Below are 23,769 nucleotides of genomic sequence, written 5' to 3' on the forward strand. Positions count from 1 at the left end.
CGGCTGTTTCTCAGACTTCCCTTGTTTCTGGTGACCCTGACAGTTTCAGGGATTGCTGGTCAGGCATATTCTAGGAGACCTTGTATCGGAATTTGTCTGATGTTTTTCGCCTGATTAGACGGGGCTTATGGCTTCTAGGGAGGAAGATTACAGAGGTAAAGTACCATTTCGTCATACTGTATCAAGGTTACCTGCTCTCAACATGGTTTATGACAGTTGATGTTGACCTTGATCACCTGGCTGAGATACTGTTATCTCCACTCTTGCCCCGCCCCCGCTTCCATACTGTGGGAGAAAGTCACTGCGCTCAGCCCACACGTAAGGAAGGGGGAGTTATGCTCCATCTCCTGGAGGGCAGAGTATCTACCTAAATTATTTGGAATTCTGCTGCATGGAAATGTGTCTCTTCTCCCCCATTTATTAATTTATTCTATTATTTATTTATATCATTATATGCTCATGGATATTTATTTTATGTTTTGGATTGTAATCCAATATTACTTTATTTTATTTTCTTGCTGAAATTTTTCCAGTTTTGGCCATTGGGAGCAATGTCAGGTGGTTCCTGTGCCCCTTTTATATACTCCCATCATCATGGGGTTTTTAGCATAAAATAGGACATTTTCTCTTTTCATTGTCACAAGTGCTTTTTGAAAAAAATTTTTAAGAAGAGGAGGTTTGCCCCTTCCTATGAGAAAACTAGAGTCCAGGCATTGTTTAATAATTATTACTTTTGACCTCTAGGTGTCCTCATATCATAAATGAGAAAACCTTCAAAGGCTGTGGTACTGAAAGCTATCTGTGTAGTTTTTATTATACCACACAAATCACCCTGAAATCACCTTTCTTCCAGAGAAAAATCCTGCTTTCTTCAGATATTTTCCACACTGTGCCTTCCCTACCCCTGTTTAGCCCGGAACCAAAATTATACTTTCTCTCCTTAATTTCCCTTTGGCTGCACTGTATTGCTTTGAGAATGCTCATCAGAAACGTCACTCTGTAATCACGCGACACCTTTGTGGCTTGCAAAACCATGAATTTTAAGGATTCGTTAGCAAGCATGAGCTAGGTGGATGCCAACACAGCCCATGGCTGACAGGAGCTAGTGTGTCAAGCGACCCCTGGGATTCAGCCTAGAAAGTCAGGTGATGAGACTCAACAAAGATAGGCAAGAAGAAGCTGTAGGGAAGTGTCCTCCATCAGCCCAGGGAAGTGAAGCATTCTGCGAGTCAGAGTGATGTAATGAGGAAGAAGGAGCCTCTGACCTGGAGTCAAGAGACTTGGGAACTTCCAGTCCTAACTCTTGGAGTTGCAGGGTACTTGACTTTGGGCCATGTTCTTAACCTTTCTGGGCCCTAGGTTCCCCATTTACCAACCAAAGAGATTGAGGTTGAGTGTTACCTAGTCTCTGACTCAAAAATCTCTCTTAATACATCATCTTTTGAACCCCTTAGGAATTTAAAAACTAATTCTGTCATTGTATGGCGTCTATGATAGAGAATTAATTTTGAGTAGAGAGTATTTATTTTAGATCAGAATATTAATATACACTTTGATATTATTCATGCATGAGAAAAACTTGTCTACATTTTATCACTCAGTAATTGCTGTTTAATTTACTTTAAATGGGTTGTGTAAGAAAAAATCATGTTTTGTTGACAAATTCAAGGATAAAACGTTACACTTTTTTGAGGGGGTGGAGGAGGGGGGAGCCAAGTGTCTTTAAATGTTTCCCACCATCAAAAAAAGAAGTCAAAATCGACTTGTAATACCCAAACTTTGGAATTTCTACATTTTAGATGAACAGGATGTACTAGTTTGTTTTTATAATGTTTGCTCTACGTGATGAAAAAGTTTCAGGCTGCTGTTCGCAGAATTTCTCTGCAAATAACATGCTGCTGAGAGAGGTAGGTTTTTCCCTCTTAGACGAAAATCCAAACTGGATTATAGTCATTAAAATTTTATCGTAACATTGCTTTTTTGTGTGTCTTTGAAGCATATGGTGCCTTTTATATAATTTTATAATTTGATAAGTAGGGTTGGGGTTGAATCTAACTTTCATGCCTAGCAAAGAGCATCTTAGGCACATTTGTAAAATGTCTTTGTCCATCAGCACAACCCACGTTCCCCGAACTTCCCTTTATTAACCAACAGCCCACTATGGGTATGAAATAAGCAACATATCGATACATGTGACTGACAATAACATTTAAAATTGTATAATAATCAAGGCCACACCTTGATGTGAGGTTCAATCGAGTGACTCCTGCGCTCACGCAGCTGATTCCCACTATCCCTACATGTGTAGCATGGAAAGCCCTCAGAACATTCTGTTTTAAAAGAAGGATATTAGAATAATTATTTATTAGTTTTTAGAAATTGGTAATGGTGTCTATTTTAGTTTTACTTGTAATTCCCAAGTATAGAATACCTTTATGAATCCCGGGGATTTTTGATAACTACTTGTTGGGAAACCCTGTACCAGATGACCTTGGGGTTCCTTATAGCTCTGATGTTCTAAAAAGCTTGTAATAATTTGCAGATCGGTACAAATTTGTACAGATTTACCTACTCTTTCTAATATAGAGTGAGTGAAAGTTTAGGAAAGTTGTGGTACTGCTTCTTAGCGACAGAGAGAGCTCCTTAAGCATCCTGTTTTCCATCAGTAGGTAATAGTGAAGCTTTCATCGCTGAATTTTCTACACCATTTGGGAAGGTATTTCATATGCTCTGCCTTTTGGAGAGCATCATAATAAAGGTGCTGCCTCCTAGGGGAGATGTGCTTCTAGGTTCACTGTCAAAATACAAATTAATAATTCCTTTGATTAAAAAAAAATTCATCCTCCTTTCAGACTTTAAAATGCCTCCTAGATTTCATATTTTAGAATTTCATGAAAAAAATCTGCCTTCACTCCTCATGGTTTTAGCTCTGGATTATAACTTTGCTTAGCTTTTCTTTTACCAAGGTGAATAATATGCTTTTCACCTGTCTTCATACAGCAAACTTTCCATGTCTTACATCACTGATGGACAGTGTGGGACTCACTGTGTAACCTTGGACAAATAATATCACCTTTCTGAGCCTCAGTTTCTCCATATATGAAAGGAGATAGTAGTACCCACCTAGAGTTGTTGAGCAGATGAAATAAAATTGTCTGTACCTTGATTAGTGCTGTAGCTGGCTTATGTTCGGTGCTCCATAAATTTTAACTGCCATTAATATCATCATCAAATCCCAACTCTCAAACCTGTGAGTCATGTCCCTTAATGGGGACGGGGACAGCAAATTCTTTAAGAGTCTACGTATAGGTTCCGAAAAATGTTTGTAAACTGAATAAATAATATGACTGACATGTATAAATGACTATTGTTCAAATAAATATAGATGATATTGTGAATAATAAAATACAGATTCACTTAAATTGTTAAAGAATTCACAATAACATTTTGATACTGTTTTCCTCAATTCATGAACACTAAAAGTTAAATTTGATTTTTTTATTATTAAAAGGGAATCTGCATGCTTGAAATGGTTGAACCCGATTGTCTTTATCATTTTATTCTCTCATTTATTGCCTTTTTACAATTCTGTTATGTTTGCTTTTGAGGTTTAATGATCCAGACCAGACAGTAGACTCCTATGCACTACAGCTTCATACAATGTTTGGATATTGTTTTCTTTTTATTTCTCACATATTAACTGATGGCATCCAATTGTTTGTTGGCACTTGGTTAACATCATAACATGAATTGATGCTGGGGGAGTCTAACATGGTTCTGGCCCACTTTGTATTGGGCCATAACAATGGTGGTCTCCTCGGGTTTTTGTGTGAGAGTTGGGTGTCCGTCCATCTCCACAACTCTCTGAAATAGCATTTATCATACTTTTATTCAGCCTCTTTTGCTTGCAAGTGACAGAAACCCTACTCAGACTGCCTTAGGTAGAATTAAGAAGTTGTTGGAAGAATTCCAAAGCAAAAGGTCTTAAGACCAAACCATGAGGAAGGCAGATACAACTGGGCTTCAGGGATCCAAACACTGCCAGGACCTTCCCCCTCAGCCTTCTCTCAGGGGAGCAAGAAAAAGAGCTGCCACAGAGCAGGCCAGGCCACGCTTTTCCTGGCTCCATGTTCAGAACTCCCAGGGGACATTGGCCTGGCTTATGTTGGGTGCCCATATCTGGGCTAATCAACTATGGCCAGAAATGGGGGATGGATATTCCGGTGGCCCAGCTTGGAGCAGTGCCAGCTCCAGCTTGATCTGGAATGTCAGCTCTCCAGGGGAATCACATAATGAGAGTGCAGGGAGGGTCATTTCCCAGAAGATGTGGAGATCAGTGCCTTGTAGCAGAATATAGCTGTCCTCTGTTTTGTAATTACCAGTTCCTTGTACATTCTTCCACTTGACTGCAGGTGAGTTCTTAGAGGAAGATATATTTTGTTCGGCTCTACCCCTAGGCCTAGGGCAGTATCTGTTGCAAATTATTTTTAATAAATGATGAGTTAATGAATTAGCATAATACATTATGGTATACAAAGTGGTTATGTAAGGTTTTGTCATATCTTATCATGTCATATCTAGTGAAAATAACCTAACAGTTCTGAGTTCTAGTTCTGACCCACTCTTTTATGAGTCACCAAGCTCTGAGCTTTAGTCTCTTCCTGTATGGAATGGAGAGCATCTGGGTTCTATGATCGTTCTCATTTAGAGAAGTGAATTTGTGTTGAAAGTAAAAATACTGTATTACTTGCACATAAAAATTACATATATTTTTCAGAGTTTGCTGCATACTTACTGTTTGCTTACTTGTGGATCAGAAAATATCGAGTTATCAATATTGGTTAAGACAGTTGGAAATACTTCCTTTTATTGTCTTCTCAGCTCTGCTCAGAGAGGCAGATATGGCAGGTTTATCTTTTGGTTGGGGTGATGGACTTTAAACTTAGTCCTTAATAGTAATTCCCACAGATAAATCTACCCCCCAAATAGGTGATGAGGAGTTATAACCCCTCTAAACATTCCTCTGTGTCATTTTTACTCGTTTTTAGGTTTTTGTCAAGCAGGAAAGGATTTGCGTTTGGTATCTCTGTGTATGGAACAAATTGATATCCCATCGGGATTCCTCCTGGTGGGGGCCAAGTCTCCTAATCTTCCTGAACACATCCTAGTGTGTGCTGTAGACAAGCGATTTCTACCAGATGATCATGGGAAAAATGCACTTTTAGGTGAGTATTTCATACCTATACAATTCCTTCTGAGATAAAGGCATTAAAACACAAGTTTATTTTAAAGTATCACAGAATTTTTAAAATCAGGAAGTTAGTTGGGGATGATATAGTTTAGTTTAAGTAAGAAACATTTTTTCATTTAGTAACTTCTTAAAAATCAGCTTTCTTTTTAAATGTACTCTCAAAGCATTCACCTTCATGAAGAGACTTTTTTGAACCAGGTATTAAAGGACAGCATGCAATTTATCAAAAATAAGTATTTTGTAAAACAAAGTAGGATTCACTCTCCATAGAGTCATTGATCTGGAACTGATATCAAGTCAACTCTCAATTATTCAGCTGTGGATTATCCATTTTGTGAGTTATTGGTAGTTTTTCCATACCACCAATTATTCCTAACTCCATTTGATTGATGTGATTCTCCTTTTAATATGTAGCATTAGTTCAACCAAGAGAATTGGGAATATACCTATGATATAAAATGATATAAAACTTTATCTCAGAATTGTCTTACTTTCTAGTATTACTTTGTGGTTTTTTTTAATTGAAGTACAGTCAATTGCAATGTGTCAATTTCTGGTATACAGCACAATGTCCCAGTCATGTATATACATACATAATTCATTTTCATATTTTTTTCATTAAAGGTTATTACAAGATACTGAACATAATTCCCTATGCTATACAGAAGAAACTTTTTAAAATCTATTTTTATATATAGTGGCTAACATTTGTAAATCTCAAACTCCCAAATTTATCCCTTCCTATCCCCTTTCCCCAGTAACCATAAGATTGTTTACTATGTCTGCAAGTCTGTTTCTGTTTTGTAGATGAGTTCAGTGTCTTTTTTTTTTTTTCGATTCCACGTATAAGTGATATCATACGGTATTTTTCTTTCTCTTTCTGGCTTCCTTCACTTAGAATGACGATCTCTAGGTCCATCCATGTTGCTGCAAATGGCATTATTTTTCTAGTATTACTTTGAATCTGGCCTTTTTTCACAACATAGCTTCCCTATGTCATGGGAAATAGCAAAGAGCAGATTTATTTTTTAAATTATTTTTAATTAAGGCATAGCTGATTTACAATATTATATTAGTTTCAGGTGTATAGCATAGCGGCTCAATATTTTTACAGATTATATTCCATTAAACATTATTGTAAGATAATGGCTGTAATTCTTCGGGCTGTACAATATATCCTATTTTGTACTACTTTATACTAGAAATTTGTGTCTCTTAGTCCCACACCCCTATCTTGCCCCCACCATTCCCTTTACTCACTGGTAAACACTGGTTTGTTTTCTATATCTGTGGGTCTGTTTCTGTTTTGCTATATACATTCGTTTGTATTATTTTTTGGATTCCACATGTAAGTGATATCATACAGTATTTGTCTTTCTCTGTCTGACTTATTTCATTAAGTATAACATGCTCTAGGTCCATCCATGTTGTTACAGATGGCAGAATTTCATTCTCTTTATGGTTGAATTTCACTGTGTGTGTGTGTGTGTGTGTATACACCACATCTTCTTTATCTATTTATCTGTTGATGGATACTTAGGTTGCTTCCATTATCTATGCTATTGTAAATAATGCAGCTATGAACATTAGAGTACGTGTATCTTTTCAAATTAGTGTTTTCATTTTCTTCAGCTATATACCCAGCACTAGAATTTTTGGATAAAAAATAGTTCTATTTTTCTTTTTTTCTTTTTTTTTTTTTTTGAGGAACCTCATACTGTTTTCCATAGTGCATTTCTCTAATAATCATCAATGTTGAGCATCTTTTCATGTGTTTTAGCTGGGAGTTTTCTTATTAGAAATTCAACTTCACTACTAGTGATCAGTCTGTTCATATTGCCTATTTCTTCTTCATTCGGTCTTGGTAGGTTGTATGTTTTTAGAAACTTGTCCATTTCTTCTAGGTTGTCCAGTTTGTGGGCATATAACTCTTTGTAGTATTCTCTTACGATTTTTTTTATCTCTGGGGTATTAGTTGTTATTTCTCTTCTTTCATTTCTTATTTTATTTATTTGGGTCCTCTCTCTTTTCTTCTTGATGAGCCTGGCTAAAGGTTTATCGGTTTTTTAAAATCTTTTCAAAAAACAGCTCTTGATTTCATTGATCTTTTCTGTTTTTTAAAAAAATCTCTATTTTACTTATTTCCTCTCTGATCTTAATCCTTCCTTCTGCTGACTTTGGGCTTTGTTTGTTCTTTCTAATTCCTTTAGGTAGTGGGTTAGATTGTTTCTTTGAGATTTTTCTTGTTTCTTGAGGAAGGCCTGCATCAACATAAACTTCCCTCTTAGAACTATTTTTGCTGCATCCCATAGATTTTGGAGTGTTTCATTTGTCTCGAGATATTTTCTGATTTCCTCTTTGATTTCTTCATTGACCCATTGGTTTTTAGAAGCATGTTGTTTAGTCTCCACGTGTTTCTTCTCTTCCCATTTTTCTCTTTGTAGTTGATTTCTAGTTTCATATGGTTGTAATTTCTGTCCTCTTAAATTTGCTGAGACTTGTTTGTGGTCTAGCACATGATCTGTCCTGGAGAACATTCCATTGAATGTTCTTAGAAAGAATATGTATTCTGCTGCTTTGGGATGTAATGTCCTGTAGATATCTGTTACGTCTGACTGGTCTGTTGTGTCACTTAAGACCACTATTGCTTTATTGATTTTCTGTCTGCGTGATCTGTCCATTGATGTAAGTCGAGTGATAAAGTCCCCTACTATTATTGTATTATTGTCGATTTCTCCTTTTATGTCTGTTAGTGTTTGCTTTATGTATTTAGATGCTCCTGTATTGGGTGCATATATGTTAATGAGTGTAATATCCTCTTCTTGTATTGATCCTTTTATCATTACATAATGCCCTTCTTTCTCTTTTGTGTGTTATAGCTTTTGCATTAAAGTCTATTTTGTCTGATGTGAGTATTTCTACCTCTGCTTTCTTGTCATTTCCATTTGCATGAAATACCTTTTTCATCCCCTTCACTTAGAGTCTGTGTGTGTCATAGCTCTACAGTGAGTCTCTTGTAAGCAGCATATAGAAGAGTCTTGTATTTTAATCCATTCAGCCACCCTATGTCTTTTTTTTTGTCTAATTTTTTATTGTGGTGAAATACACATAAAATTTATCATCTTAACCATTTCAAGTATGCAGTTCAGTGGTATTAAGCTGTGCAACCATCACCGTCATCGAACCACAGAACTCTTTCCATCCTGCAAAACTGAAACTCTGTACCCATTAAACATTAGCACCCTGTGACCCTCTTCCTTTAACCCCTGGAAACCACAATTTTTTTCTTTCTTTTTCTTCTTTTTTAAAAATTTGTCTTTTCCTCCTCCACCCTCACCTCTGGTAACCACCATTCCACTCTCTATTACTGTAAGTTCGGCTTTTGTTATTATTATTATTTTTTCACCTTATGTCTTTTGATTGGAACATTTTGTCTATTGACATTTAAAGTAACTATTGATAAGAATGTATTTATTGCCATTTTATTACTTGTTTCCCCATTGTTTTTATAGTTCTTCTCTGTTCATTTCTTCTTCTTTTTGTTTCTTCCCTTATGGCTTGAGGATTTTTTTTTTCTCTAGTAGTTTCTTTTTAGATTTTGTGACTCTCTAGTAGGTTTTTGATTTGTGGTTACTATGGGGGTCATATGTGTTGACCTATAACTACATCGACTGTTTTTAACTGGTAGTCATTTAAGTTCAAACACATTCTAAAAGATCTATATTTTTTACTTTCCTCCTTCACATTTTGTGTTTTTAATGTCATGGTTTACATCTTTATGTGCCTATCCCTTAACTATTTATTGTAGTTTCAGTTACTTTTACAATTTTTTGCCTTTTAATCTTTGTATTGGCTTATTTAAGTGGTTGATTCTCAGCCCTTGCTATATATTTGCCTTTCAATTTCTACAGAAATTGAGTAAGGACTGAGAATCAACCACGCAAATGCAGCCTCAGGTACAAGCCTCCTTTGTTCCTCACAGCCAATCGATCCCTGCCTCCAGGCTCTGCACGGCAGACGGGGCCCATGTGGAGTCTCTGTGTGTATGGGGGGTGGGTTCTGGTGGAGCAGCTGGATCAGAGATCTGGGGTGCTTCTGATGTGCTGCTTGAGTAAGTGCCAACGATAACCGCCGCTACCCCACTCAGACGCTGCCTCTACCTCCCCCACTGTGCCACTCTGTGACATGGAGTGAGCAGGGCTGGAGCTTTCGCTCAGCTTGCACTGGAGCGCCCAGTGAGGTGGTTGTGAGAAACCCAGCAGCTGCTAGAGCAGACCTATCTCTATCCACCTTGGGAGCGAGCCAGCAAATGCACTCCTCATGAGTGGAGTCCAGGCTTCCCTCAGCCCTGCTGTTAGTCCCAGTGGCCCTCCAACCAGCCAAGAGGGCGTTGTCTTCTCTGCATAGGACCCCAGGACTGGGACATCCAGTCTGTGACTCAAACCATCCACTCCGCAGGGCGGTGTCCACCCGTGTAACCTCCCCTTTCCTCTGAGTCCCTTCCCAAGAGCACAGGTCTCAACCTGATCACTACAGCCTTGTTGTACAGGAGTCCTTCTGTCAGTTTCCAGTTAGTTTGCAGTGAGAATTGTTCCACATGTTGATGTATTTTTGATGTGTTCACTGGGGGAGGTGAGCTCCACATCTTACTCTGCCATCTTGATCTGAACCCCTTAAATTATTCTTAATAATTGAAAAGACAAATAAGAGGGCATATGAGGTTTGTTGATTTTCTTTTGCTGCTGTGTTTCTCCAGAGTTGCTTTTATTTCTCAGAATTTCTCACTGTAGATAGAATCAGATATGTGTCTTCAGCACAAATATCAGTAAAAATGAAAAAGTCAGAAGAGGGCAAAGAGTGCAAGAAATGTGTTGATTGTGAGTTGTGTGTTTGTTTAGTTTGATGCACTCTTCCTATGACTCCTCCCAGTTATCAGAAAGTCTAGAAATACATAGATCAATATCTTGAGTCAGAAGGTGATCCTGCACATGCTTTAAAAATGTTCCTTAAACTACAGTTCAAAACCTTCTCTTGGTTCATAGGAAAAGAAACGGTGATTTTCATTTTCATAAGACTCTCCTTTTAAAAAAATCCACTTTTTCTTCTAGTAAAACTGAGCAGATGGTTTAATATAGGCACCTAATGGTAAAGTTTATACACTGGACTAAATTAACAAGGAAGATCCAGGTATTCATTTGTTCATTCATTCATTTGACAGTATGAGTCCCAAAAATCATGTTAGGCTATGAAATGCAGGCACAGGAATGATAAGACACAGTCCTTTCCATCACAGAGCTTGCAACCTAGTTGACTCTGGTAGAACAACTTTGGGAAACTTCTTCTGAACACTTTGAAAAGCATCAAGGTTTCACTGAATGGAACAGTTCATATGTGGTTCTGACTACAGACAGAGAAGAATTTCTCATAATGCCTTTTTGCTCAATGACTCTTCATGACTAGTGGAATCCTCTTAGAATACATCATGGAAAGGACACAGAAAACATCATCAGAATAATAGATTTTATAATCCTTTGTAATCAGGAATATGAAATCAGACCATGGACTTCGGAATTGGAACCGTGTTTAAATCCCAGATTTGCTGCTTAGCATTTAAAGAACTTGGGCAAGCTGCTTATCTCCTTGAAGTCTCAGATTTCTCATCTATGTAATGGAGCCAATAATGCCTACCTTGCAGGATTATAAAGGTCAAAGGAGATGATTTTTTTAAAGGCACCCATTAACACAGTGCCTGGCACATGGTACTTGCTCTTTAAATGGTAATTATTCTGCCATTCTATCATATTTATTAAATGCCCTTATAGACATGGAACTTTGTTTACCTTCTTTAGCCTTGTAAACGGACATAATTTTTTATTAGCCACTTCTCCAAGTGAAAGTGTAGTGCAACAAAATGGTAAAGTTTTCTCTTAAATAAGTACATTGAGATTTTTATATGTTCGGTACTCTATGGTCCAAAAGTAACATTCATCCAACATTTCTTACTTATAATGGATGATTTTAGTAGGCATTAAGATATAGTGGGAAATTTTTTAAGCTTAAAATATTCTAGAACCCCTGTAGACTCCAATATCAGTTTGTGTAAATTTTTATATAAATTATGCAGATTCCAAAGACTATGGGGGAATTGATTTTAAACTATATTGAGCCAGTTGGTAGTGCAGGTGCCCCAAATCTGCCATGCAATTGTAAGATCTGATTGCTAGAAAAACTAGAAGATAATTTGGCTGTAAAAGGTGTTATTTTTTGTGATAATGGCAGCAAGAACTTTGAGCAGTTAAATCTCTCCTGAACCAAGGTTAACACTGACACCATGCAGAGTTTAAAAAATGGACTAGAGAATTCTTACTCTTTTATATTGTTCATTCTCATCATTAATGTAAAGTTTCTCTTCTTTGAAGATTATCCAGATCTATTGTTTTTCCTCCTCCACACACTCTCTTGCTTCTCACCTTAGAAAACAGGTAGAGGAAAAGGTGAAAGATAAAACCTAACCCCAGTAGTTTGTTGATTCTAATTCTCACATTCATCTTTTATGAAGTACTTGGACCTATCAGATAAGCCTCATTTTTTGGCGCTGTCTCTAATTATTTCAGCTGAAATTTCTTATTTCTTTTTTCTTTTGGGTGTGTTGCATCTACCTCATAGGTCAGCCAGTTTTCCATCAAGGCATGATGATCACATCAGAAAGTAAGTTCCATTGAGGCAGTGGCTTTGTCTTCTTTGTTCAGTGCTAAAAACCTCGTACCTGAAATAATGCCTAGCACATAGTAGAGTACAAATAGTTTTTGGATGGGTGGACGAATGGACAGGCAGATAGATGTTGGTTAGATGGATGCATGGATTGGTGGATGGGTGGATGAATGTATAGATAGATGGCTTTAGGAATTTGGTGGACTAGGCAGCCACTGATATTTTTCTGGTTTTGGCTTACAGCTCCAAGATATTGGACAAATAGCCAAATACTCTCAAATGCAATCCATCTCTGAATATGTTTTGAATAACTTATGAAAATATATTAACGTTTGTATTTCTATAAAGTGATGATGGTAAACTAATTATATGGAATTACTAATCTTATCTAACTGACCAGAGGTTGTGACTGTCTCTTCCACTGTTTTTCCAGTGTTTAGCACAATGCCTGGCATATAGGTCGGTGCTCAATAAATAATTGTTGAATGAATAATAATAAATTGGGCTGCCCATTTCTAAATGTTCTGTATTGATTATCAGCATTCTGAGATTGGGACATTGGGAGATTTTCTGTCTGTAATCTTTGTGGTCTTTCTCTTCTCTCCTTATATATCTTTGTTAATTATATAACAGGTTGTTTTGGGGGTTTAAAAAGAGTATACTATTTTATCAGTGAATTATTTTCAGTTAGTTATTTGTATATGGAGATGTTATGTCTATGCAGTTTGGAATGCCTTTGATCATCAGTATGACTGTACATGTGTTGTGTCCCATAACTCACAACCAGAAGAACTCAGTTCCTTACTGTACACTTTCCTTCTGTGTAATAAGGGAGACTGAAAAGTTGATTTCCAGTCAAGCAAAGCTTGACCTCTCATCCTCCCAGCCTTCTCCATTTCTGCTTCTTTCCATGTCCTCTGCTCCAAGAAGATCACTGAAAGTCTTCTTTTGTTTGATTAATCTGAGTGAGAGTTGTTTGAATGTTAAGTCTAAAGGAATAATGAGCTAGTTTGAATAAAGAGCAGTTGAATAGAGAAGAAATGGAAATCTCAGGGAATTTGTGTCAAAAAGTATGGCTGGATCAGTTACACATCTCTGGCCATGCTCTCATATCTGGAGGTCAGCTTCTTCACAGTTCTCAGTTTGCTTTCTCTCACACCCTAGCTGACATAGCCCCAACTTAGGTTCCAATTTTACAAAACCTTGCATATCTAGGGTTCAGTACCATCTGACTGATTCTTTTTGTATTTATTTCAAAAGTCCTGGAGAGACACTCTGACTGTCCAAGATTGGGTCAGATATTGGTCCACAGTCTAAATCAGTTGTGGCCATGAATTCAAGTCCACATGATAGGTAGGGAGGAGACCCAGGGCCAGGAGGCTAAGAAGACAATAGGTAGGGAAGAAATAATAGACATCTGTAGGACCAAACTTTTCTATTTTTATGTCAACTATATAAATTCTATCATATGATACTATCCATTGTATCTCCTTAACTATTATCCCTTTAGAGCATTTTAAAGTTTTTAAATATTTTCAGTCTTTCACTGTTGTAAAATAACTGCTAAAATTTTTTGTACCTGTTTTTCTCCTTTGAATGATTTCTTGAAATTAAGAAATTATTGGGCCAAAGGGTGAATATTTCTATGCTTTTTATGTGTAAAAGTATTGTAACAATGTACAAGGCCACCAGTAACTTTGTTTTCTTCCTTTCAGGGTTTTCTGGAAACTGTATCGGCTGTGGAGAAAGAGGATTTCGGTATTTCACAGAATTTTCCAACCACATTAACTTGAAGCTCACCACCCAGCCAAAGAAGCAGAAGCACTTAAAGTACTACCTAGTCAGAAGCTCCCAGGGTGTACTGTCTAAGGGACCTCTTATCTGCTGGAAAGGTAGCGTCAACTTCTGGGAGGGAACCGGAGGGGAATGTAGATGTTGGGATATTGACAAGTGACCCATAAAGAGTTCAGAATTCAGGTGTGGAACAGATAAATATCCCACGTTCAGAAGACTATCCCAGAATGTAAAGCCCTCTGGCAGGTTATTTGACTTGCTCCTTTTTGTTTTTAACAGAAACTATTCAAGTTTGGGAAAGTACATGTCTCCTTGTATTTGTCTCTTAGGCATGTGAAATGCAGCTCTTGCAGGGAGAGGCTGGGGGATGGGCTCTTTCTAGCTCTTCTGTCATTAAGAGAGGACCTCAAAGTGTCAGTTTCCTGGTCAGATGCACTTTCTACTTTTATTTAGGTTCTTTGGTAATTCTCAAGCATCTATATTTTTCTATCAGACCTAAGCAAACTTTAGAATAAATAATGCTTTCTTATTTGGGAAAGGGCACAATTAAGTTGATGAAGTTTTATTTCTCTGCAATTAGGATGAACTTAACTTTTTGTTTTTAAAGGCAGGGGGGTGGTAATTAGGTTTATTTATTTATTTAATGGAGGTACTGGGGATTGAACCCGGGACCTCATGCATGCTAAGCACACACTATACCACTGAGCTATATCCTGTCCTTTAACTAACTTATTTATAGAAATGAATCCAGTTGAAACCTCACATCTTCATGTGGTTGGTAGGATTTGCCACAAGTTCTGTCCATTGTTTAATCAGTGGAATATCTAATCCTCATTCTTTTGAGCAGTTTCTTATTTGCTGAGATTTTCCCCTCCATTATTAATATTATAATAATATTAAAGACAACAGAATAATTGTCTTTAATGTTTCTGTTTGTTGTTTGTGCAAGATCTTGGCCTGACCATGAAACATAGCATAACAAATTCAAATTACAACTGCAGATTTGTCTCTGAGTCTCATACCGTAATTCCTCTTGGTTGCATCTGAGGAGAGATTATATAACTCCTTAGGAAATGACGGCATGTTCTGAACTAGGGATCATCAGAACTTAATGGCTGTGAGCCCTGCATTGTAAGCACGGTAAACTGTAGATAACTCTTTATCCTGATGAAGTCTAAAGAATTTTCCTCTGGAAAAGTCATTTTAAATCTCATGAACCCTAATAAAAGAGTAAAAATAGGATAGCTATCACCCACCCTGCCTTTTAACTACCTTTTTAAGCTTTTGCTTTGGTTGGATAAAGTATTTTTAAGTTCTTATTTAGTGGTCAGTGACAATCCATCTTTGTGGTAAAGCATGACATTAGTGGAATACTTTGTGATACAGTGGTCCTGGGTGGCTCCTGAAGCCTCACATTTATAGCCGTTGCTATTTTGGAATTGAAATTGTATATATGTGTACATACATATACACAAGCATGTCAATATACGTATATGCATCTAATATACATAGGTGAGGAGGTTATTTTCAGCCAAAATACAGTAGCTCTTAAAGGAAGGTCATAGCGTGGAAGGTTATAGGAAGCTGCCTCTAACTTTTGCATGTATCTGATAAACTTAGAAACTCTTTAAAGGACCCACTGTAATTAACTTTGTCATTTACAACCACTTATATTTCTTTTTCACATGCTACCTTTAGAGACTAATATGGTATAACATATACCCTAATTTGGTTGGAAGTTACAGCCCCACAGGTCATCATGGTATTCACTGTCTACCTGAATCAGTACCAAGTATTACTAAACTATTACACCAGAGCCCCAATTAATATTGACTCTTTTAAAACGAAGCCTAGTGTTGTATAACCAGTAATTACCTTGAATATTGTCTACCTATCTCCTTTAATAAGAACTGAGAATAATAAGAATTGCAGAATTTCTAATTTTTCTCTTCTGCCTATAAATTTTTCTTTGCTTCTGTATTTGGACATAAATTAAGGTTGAGTAGAGACAGTTGAAGGCAGCCTAGATGGACTCTAGGTTACTATTCCACTCTTAAATCAGTCCTGGATAGGAGATTAACTGGTGCTTGGAGGCTGGTTGGGTTTTTATAAATTACTGGGTAAGACTGAGGCTTACCCATAAAACTAGCATTACTTATTGGTTATGAGTAATTTTTCTCCTGGCAACTAGTCTGTGAGGAGCAAAAGTCTGATTGTTTTTTGTAACTATTTCTTTGCCTTCTAAGCATGACATCAGGCCCTAGGTGGACGAACTGTGTTCACCAGCTTGAACATTCTGTTGGAGTCAGGATTGAGGAGGGGGGATCTCTGTTATGGAAAGTGGCTGCCACTTAAGGAGCAGCAGTTTATTTTAGGGATTTTGTGGACTGTATCCTCATCACCTGTTTTTAACAGAGTAATGTGATTCTTACTCCCTTTTAGAATGTAGAAGCCGACAATCCTCTACCACTTGCCACTCTATTAAACCAAACTCTTCAGTGTCCTCAACCGTGACCCCAGAAAATGGCACAACTAATGGATACAAATCAGGATTCATTCAGACAGGTATGGGGTATCTTCTTTTGGAACTGCAAGCAGCAGCTGTGTATTTAATGAGGCATTTTAAACTTATTGTTGGCTGCTGTGAATAGAGATACTTTTAAGTAGAGGTATTATTTGAGTTACCATTAGAATTAGAGCTCAGCATTGAGATGGATCAGTCTGTGGGTGACCACAGGACCCCAAGTCCCAACAGCCCTGCCGATGCTAGACAAGGCACGGAGAAAGGAACTGACAATTGATGCGGAATTTAGCTCAAGCATAGGACCATCTCTGCAGGGAGTCTGATAGGAGGCAGTAAGTGGAAATCCAGAGATGAGAGAAGTTTGTATCATAGCTGTCAGGTGGCATGTACTGGGGACCTCCTCATGATGACTGGAGTTCTAGGGTCGGGCTCTAAGTTTGCTCAATGTTATAGGGAGTATTACACCAACTGAGATACAAAATAAAGTCCCAAAGTAGTACTGAGGATCACAGTGGAAGAATCTAAGGTCTAGTTTCAAGTAGTACAAGATAGGAGCTTGGTTACAAATAACCAGATAAAATTTTAGTGCCTGAAACTAGATTACAGTATCAGAGCAGGATCAGCAGAATGGCTGGCTGTTACTGAGCAGATATGTTACTAGTCTAAAGCTTCTGAAAATTCCTCCAGTGTAGATGCCTGCACTTGGGTCAGGGTAAGGCTGCAGGGGACTTAATGTTTCCGGGTAGTGACTGAAGGGCTGGAGGGCTGTAGCCAAGAAGATCGCTGCAGATAGTATTTGAGAAAATTATTCAGAACCAGTCTAAGTTGTATCTTAGGCAAGAAGAAAAGTATTTTAAAAGAATTTGTGAATTCTTTTCAGTTCACTAGTCTTTTGTGAAATACTGTTTGTTTTACCCACAAACTTCATAGCATATGTGCTTTGCCAATATCCACTCAACTGCAAGTTGGGAAAAAGGATGTCTGTATATGTATCACCACTTAGCATTCCTCTTTCAATTATGTGAAATTTTGGTAAGCTGAGTAGAAATTTTGTTTCTATGTATTTTCTAGATGGAAATAGTTATTAGAATATGTTAGCAAAAACTGCAGTGACAATTCAGCTAATTTCATTTGAGACACTTGCTCTGTGTCTGCCATCTCCTAAATCCATTTCATCCTGGATTTTGGAAGTCTAACTTTCAAATTGTCCAAGCGATTTACATAGAGACTGTAACTTAAGAGGAAAGAGAGTATTCTAAATTCTCATTTAGAATACATGAGAAAACATCTTGTCACTAAGTAGTCAAGAAAGAAAAAAGTTGGCATTTGGCTCTTGCCATTGGAAGATAAGCCTTCATTACCATAATGATAATTCTAATATGTCTCTCCTAGAATTTTAGTAATTTGATTGATTCTGTTGGATATTTTCTGCCATTTGGGGCTAATGAAATGCAATTTTAAAACTGCAATATTAAAAATGAATATTTATGTCATTCCAACAAAAACTTACCAAGTGTCTATGTTCTCAGACCTTTGTCAGGTGCTGTAAGGCAGAGTTCCAGTACTTGACTATTGGCTCCACTGATTTAAAAACCACTCATATAAGGGATAAAAGAATGATAAAACATGTTACCTTTCTTAAGATGGAGAAGTAGATGTATAAATGATCAGTTGTACCTAAAATAGTGAAAAGATACTGAAATTTTAATAAGAAGCAATGAAATGTTAATAAGCAGTTGTAATCATACCTGGAAACATTTTGAAAAATGAATGTTGCTCTGAATAGAGGAATTCAAGATTCAAGCTCTAGCAAAGTCTCCCTCAGTTGCCACAAAGAGACACAGGAAAGGCACTGACTGACTCACTGTGAACACAAGTGGCCAAGTGCTGTGCCCATATTCTTTGTGTCCCTCATTGGAGTGAGAATGATAATTTGGCCATGAAATTAGCTATTAACAATTTTAGGTGCAATCTAGAGAATTTAATAGATGAAAGTGCCTTTAAAAGTGAAGCTTTGTGTCTAAAACCTTCTTGACAAACTATGTTTTTAGTCTTCAATAATTTTTTCTACATATGTTGAAAGTAATATTCTGTTAAGAATTTCACAGTAGCCTATGATATCGTTGCAAACACTAGAGTATGCAGCATCCCCTTAGCTGACAGTGGTTCGTCCTTCTATAGGAGATTGTCTTCTTAACCTGCAATCAGTGACTGCCTAGAATCATTTCTTAGCCTGCAGTGTAGGTACACACGTTGCAAAGTATTTGAAGAAGGGATTTATTTACTATTTACACAGCTTTGTCTCACATTCCACCTGCCAAGCTCCTGTTTTGCCTGGCTTGCTGCTTATCTTTTACACATTTTCTTTAAACATATTTGTGTCAAGATAATTCAAATTTTAGCCAACAATCCTGGTAAGATATTTTATGATTTTGACTGAAGGTGGCTATATAGTTATCTACCTACATTGTACACACATTCCACATACACAACTGTGTTTAATAAGGACAAGAATTGAAAAACAGATGAAAAAAAACCTTTGCCTAAGCCAAGATCTTGAAAGTTTATCCTTCATGTCTTTTTCTAAAAGTTTTATTGTTTTATCTCTTGCATCATAAAGTCTAAGAGCCATTTTCAGTTGATTTTTGAGTGTGGTGTTAGGCAAGCATCTAAGTTCATCTTTTTGCATATGGATATCCAATTATCTCAGCACCATCTATTGAGCAGACTGTCTTTTTGTCAGTGAATTGCGTTTGTCAAAAATCAGTTGCCTATAAATATAAGAATTTATTTCTGGGAAAATCGATAAAATGAATGTCATCAAAATTCAATACTTTTACACTTCAAAAGACAACATTAAAGAAAATGAAAAGACAAGTGATAGAATAGAAAAAGTACTTGCAAAACACATATTTAATAAAAGATTTGTATCCAGAATTTACAAAGAACTCATACCACTCAGTAATAAGATGACAATCCAATCAAAACATGGGCAAAAGATTTGAAATAGACATTTCTTCAGAGAACATATACAAATGACTAACAAGCCCCTAAAAAGATGCTCAATGTCATTAGTCATTAAGGAAATAAAAATCAAAACCATAATGAGATATTATTTCTATCTACCCAAGAGAATTGAAGACATATGTCCTCATAAAAACTCACACACGAATGTTCATACAGCAGCATTATTCATTACAATTGAAAACTGAAAACAGCCTGAATGTCGATCAACTCATGAATGCGTAGACAAAACTGGGTATCCATACAATGGCATGCCATTCAGCAATAATAGGGAACAATCTACTGACACACGCTACATCGTGGGTGAGCTTCAAAAACATTGTGCTAAGCGGAAGAAACTAGACAAAGAAACCATATATTATATTATTTCACTTACATGAAATGTCCGGAAAAGACAAATTCATAGAGACAGAAAATAGATGAATAGTTGCCTGGGGTAAGAGGTGGGAATGAAAATTAACTGAAAGTGGGTGTGAGGGTTCTTGTTGGGGGATGAAAATGTTCTAAAGCTGATTTATGGTGATGGTTGCACCATTCGGTCAGTTACCAAAAAGCATCAAACTGTACACTTGAATTGGGTAAATTTTATGATGCGTAAAGTATACCTTAATAAAGCTGTGAGGGGAAAAAAAGATTAAAAAGCTGCTCTGAGAAAAAGGTGAAAATCCTTTGGGATGGCAATGTTTCTCTTTCAGTTCAATCCAGTCTAATTTATTCAATATCTGCTATGGAATGAGCACTGTTTCTGACCAGACAGTAAACAGCACGGGGCTTGGAGTCAGAGTCCTGATATTCAAATACCGCTCCTGATATACATGGGCTGAGGCTTGGGATAAGCCCCTCAACCGTTCTGTGCCCTGGTTTTCTCACTTGTAAAACTGAAAATAGCAGCACCTACTTTGCAACTAAGGATTAACCCAGCCTTGCTGCTGCGTGTCTCCTTGTGTGCCATCCCTTCCAATTATAATTATTTGTTAACCATCTATGTTCTTTTATATGCTAGAAGCTGTATATTCATTTTGTTTATTCTTATACCCCCAGTACCTGGCAAATGCCTGGAAATAAATGTTACCTGAATTTCATTTTTAGTTAATTGCAATTAGCCCTTGGGGAATTGTTAATTTACTTATGTGTCCTCTTTTTCCAAGTGAAGATGATGTGCTCTTCTGCCATTAGGAGGGAAAATGTTTTATACTCTAGTTTGTAGGGCGAGGTAGGGATGAGCCACCTAAGCTTGGCCCATGTGATGAATAGTGTAATTTTTAGGAAGATGCTGTCAAGCAGGACCTGATAGGAGTTTATGACTTTCTTACGCCCTGAGCACATTTTCCTAAAGTATTTAAAATTATGTTTTATGACTGTGTTCGTATAAAGATGAGTGTATTATATTATATGTTAAAATACTTTCTTCAACCACAAGTTCATTTTTTTCTTCTGATTTTAAAAGAAATTAAAACACTTTCATGAACCCCTTGAAGTATCAGGGACCCAAGGCACTGTTCCTCCAGTGCCTAACTGGCCCTGTTATTGGAGACAGACGTGTTGTCCATGAAATTGGATTTTCCTCTGGATGAGCCACTGAAGGCTCAAAGTAATATACTCCCCTACTGTCTTATGCCCGTGTATTAAAGAAAGAACAATGACAAATGAAAGGATTTGCCCTATCATATGTCAAGCTCATGAAGCTTTACTAATAAATGCAGGGTAGAGATGGGACAGGCACAGAGCAGCAGAACAGAGTAGAAAGTCCCCAGACAGATTCATGTAATGTGTGGGTGTTTCCTACCTAACAGAGGTGACTTGCAGATCAGTAGAAACTTATCTTTCAACAAGTCATGCTCAGAAGTTGGATATCCTACGTGGAAAAAAAAAAAAAGAAAGAAAGAAACTGGACCCCTATTTAACTCTACACACAAAAATTAATTCCGGGTAGCTGGAGGATCTAAATGCAAAAGGCAAAACCACCAAGCTTTAATATGATACTGTGGAATATCTTAGGTATAGTAGATATCTTAAAAATAAATACAAAAAGTGCTAGTCATGAAGGAAAAGACTGATGTTTCACTACATTAAAATTGCAACTTCAAATTATTAGAAGGCACTGAAGAGTGAAAAAACAAGCCATAAACTGGGAGAAGATGTGTCATACATAAAACTAACCAAGGAATAGTACAAAGAACACATAAAGAATGCCTGTGAATCAGTAAGAAAAAGATGCATCAGTAGAAAGAAAGAGCAAAGACTTCAAGCACTTCACAAAAGAGGAAATCCACGTGGCCAATAGATACATGAAAAGATGATTAACCACTTTGGTAATTAGGGAAATTACATTAAAAATACTGTGACCCATTAAATTACATTTTTTAAATTTTAAATTACATTTTAACATAATTTAAAATTATTATTTTAAATTACATTAAAAATACCATTACCCACATGCCAAATTGGCAACGATTTGAAGCATGACAGCAGTAAATGTAGGCAAAGATTTTCAGCAACAAGAACAATCATACACTGCCAGTGGGAGGGTTAATTGATGGCACCACTCTGCAAGTAATCGGCAATGCATAGAAAAGTAGAAACGGGCGTATCCTGTGATCTAGCTATTCCCCTCCCTAAAGAAACTCCACGTGTGCATCAGGAGTAATGTATAAGACTGTTCGTAGCAGTGTTCTTCGCAGTTGTCTCACACTGGACACAACTCAAATGTTCCCCATCAGCAATACAATGGATAAATAGGTTATGATACCGTTGCATAATTAAATACCACTTGGCAATGAGGATGAACGAGTAACACCTACACGCAGCATGATGGAGGAATCTTCCACGATGTTGAGCAAAGAGCCATTTATGAAAGAGTCCATCCCCATGCTCTTGGATTGGAAGAATCAATATTGTTAAAATGGTCACACTGCCCAAGGCAATCTACAGATTTAATGCAATCCCTATCCAATTACCCAGGACATCCTTCACAGAACTAGAACAAATCATAATAAAGTCTATATGGAGCCATCAAAGACCTAGAATTGCCAAAGCATTACTGAAGAGAAAGAAAGAGGCTGGAGGAATAACTCTCCCAGACTTCAGACAATACTATAGAGCTACAGTCATCAAGACAGCATGGTATTGGTACAAAAACAGACATATAGACCAATGGAACAGAACAGAGAGCCCAGAAATGAACCCACAAACTTTTGGTCAATATGATTTTATTTCTATTACGTTCAAAAATAGGCAAAACTAAATTGTTTTAGGAATACTTACATGGCACGATGGTTGCCTCTGGGGAGAGGGAAGGAGACAGGGTGGGGAGGAGCACAAAGGAGGCTACTACTGGCTGCTGGCAGTGACTTGATTGGAGGTGGTTACTTACATAGTTCTTTAAACTATATGTAAATGTCTTGTGCACTCTTCTGTATTTTGATATATCTCGATGGGGAAAAGGGTCGCTTTATCCTTTCAAAATACATGCCTGTATTATATGCAGGTGATATCATAGGCCAGGGATCCTACAGTGTAATAATAATGGGGATAATAATGTTCTGGTCCTTTTGAGTTTTTCTGTTTTCCACTGTGGTGATTCTACTGTGGGGTTGTGGTGGTGGTTGAGCTGGAGTATGGAGCCCCATAGCTGACTTTGGTCTCCAAGAAGGAAGGGAAGAGGCAGAGCCACCCTAATATAAAGCTCCAGGTGCTCAATACTTTTCCTTCCCTGCAACCTCTTGTCCTCCTCTCCTTTACCTCCAGAGTTTGGGGCCCTCTTGCTGCCCTCTGTCTGCCCAGAATATTTCATGCCATGTTCAAGCTGGGCCTTACTATTTTGTCTCCATTTGCTCCCCAGTATAGTTGCTCTGTCCTGGGTGACAGCTGTTTAGAAAGCAGTTTCCATCAGAATGTATCATTTAGGTATCCCTCAAATGTGGTTGTCTTTGTCCCTTTCCTCTTTAGACTTGTCCTCCATTAGCTGCTAAACTTCCTTGAATTCAGGATAATCAAAAGTTCCTCTAGCAGGTTTCTCTAAACATAGTTCTTCATGAATATTCAAATTATTGCTTCACAGTCTCCCTTTTCCAAATATGGTGGGAACCCTTTGCCTGGAAGATTTGCCCACTCCCAGCCAGATACTGAGAACATGCAGGTTCTTCCTTTACACTGTAAACTCCTCGGGCAGGGACTGTACCTTTGCCTTCTTCCCCCATTCTACCCCCAGAGCCTAGCACAGAATCCGGTCTGCTGAAGAGGCTCAGTAACCATCTGATGAATAAATGCATGGGAGGAGGAAGGAGGGAAACCAGTGCCCAGACTCCTGTGAGCCAGGGTGGTGTTTGGGCTTGTGAGACTCCTCCTTGCCTACGAAAGAGAAAATGCAGCTCTTTAGCAAGTATAAGCAAGAATGGCCCACTTTGTAGAAAGGAAGAAACTGTAAGTAATAGCAATGAAAAGTCATTTTTACCATATCACCATT

At 37.5% G+C, this 23,769-nt stretch overlaps 1 protein-coding gene and 1 long non-coding RNA gene across 16 annotated transcripts in view; one reads left to right on the forward strand and one right to left on the reverse strand.

Moving 5' to 3' along the window:
* GREB1L (GREB1 like retinoic acid receptor coactivator) overlaps window positions 1-23,769 on the forward strand; it is a 213,066-nt gene that overhangs the window by 120,777 nt on the left and 68,520 nt on the right. For 12 of the 15 annotated variants that reach the window (XM_032467441.1, XM_032467427.1, XM_032467434.1 and 9 more), the window contains 4 exons: window positions 5,049-5,225; window positions 11,918-11,959; window positions 13,678-13,854; window positions 16,199-16,321. In XM_032467441.1, the coding sequence (XP_032323332.1) occupies window positions 5,049-5,225; window positions 11,918-11,959; window positions 13,678-13,854; window positions 16,199-16,321 (519 nt within the window). The remainder of the gene's footprint in view (window positions 1-5,048; window positions 5,226-11,917; window positions 11,960-13,677; window positions 13,855-16,198; window positions 16,322-23,769) is intronic. The other 3 variants (XM_032467438.1, XM_032467435.1, XM_032467439.1) reach the window with 1 other exon arrangement.
* Window positions 889-21,572, reverse strand: LOC116659647. Its single transcript, XR_004315027.1, has 3 exons — window positions 21,123-21,572; window positions 6,156-6,160; window positions 889-898 (listed from the first exon to the last, which is right to left on the reverse strand). It is a non-coding gene; the product is annotated as an uncharacterized LOC116659647 (long non-coding RNA).

The sequence above is a fragment of the Camelus ferus genome, chromosome 24 (assembly GCF_009834535.1).
Source record: "Camelus ferus isolate YT-003-E chromosome 24, BCGSAC_Cfer_1.0, whole genome shotgun sequence".
Lineage (NCBI taxonomy): Eukaryota > Metazoa > Chordata > Mammalia > Artiodactyla > Camelidae > Camelus > Camelus ferus.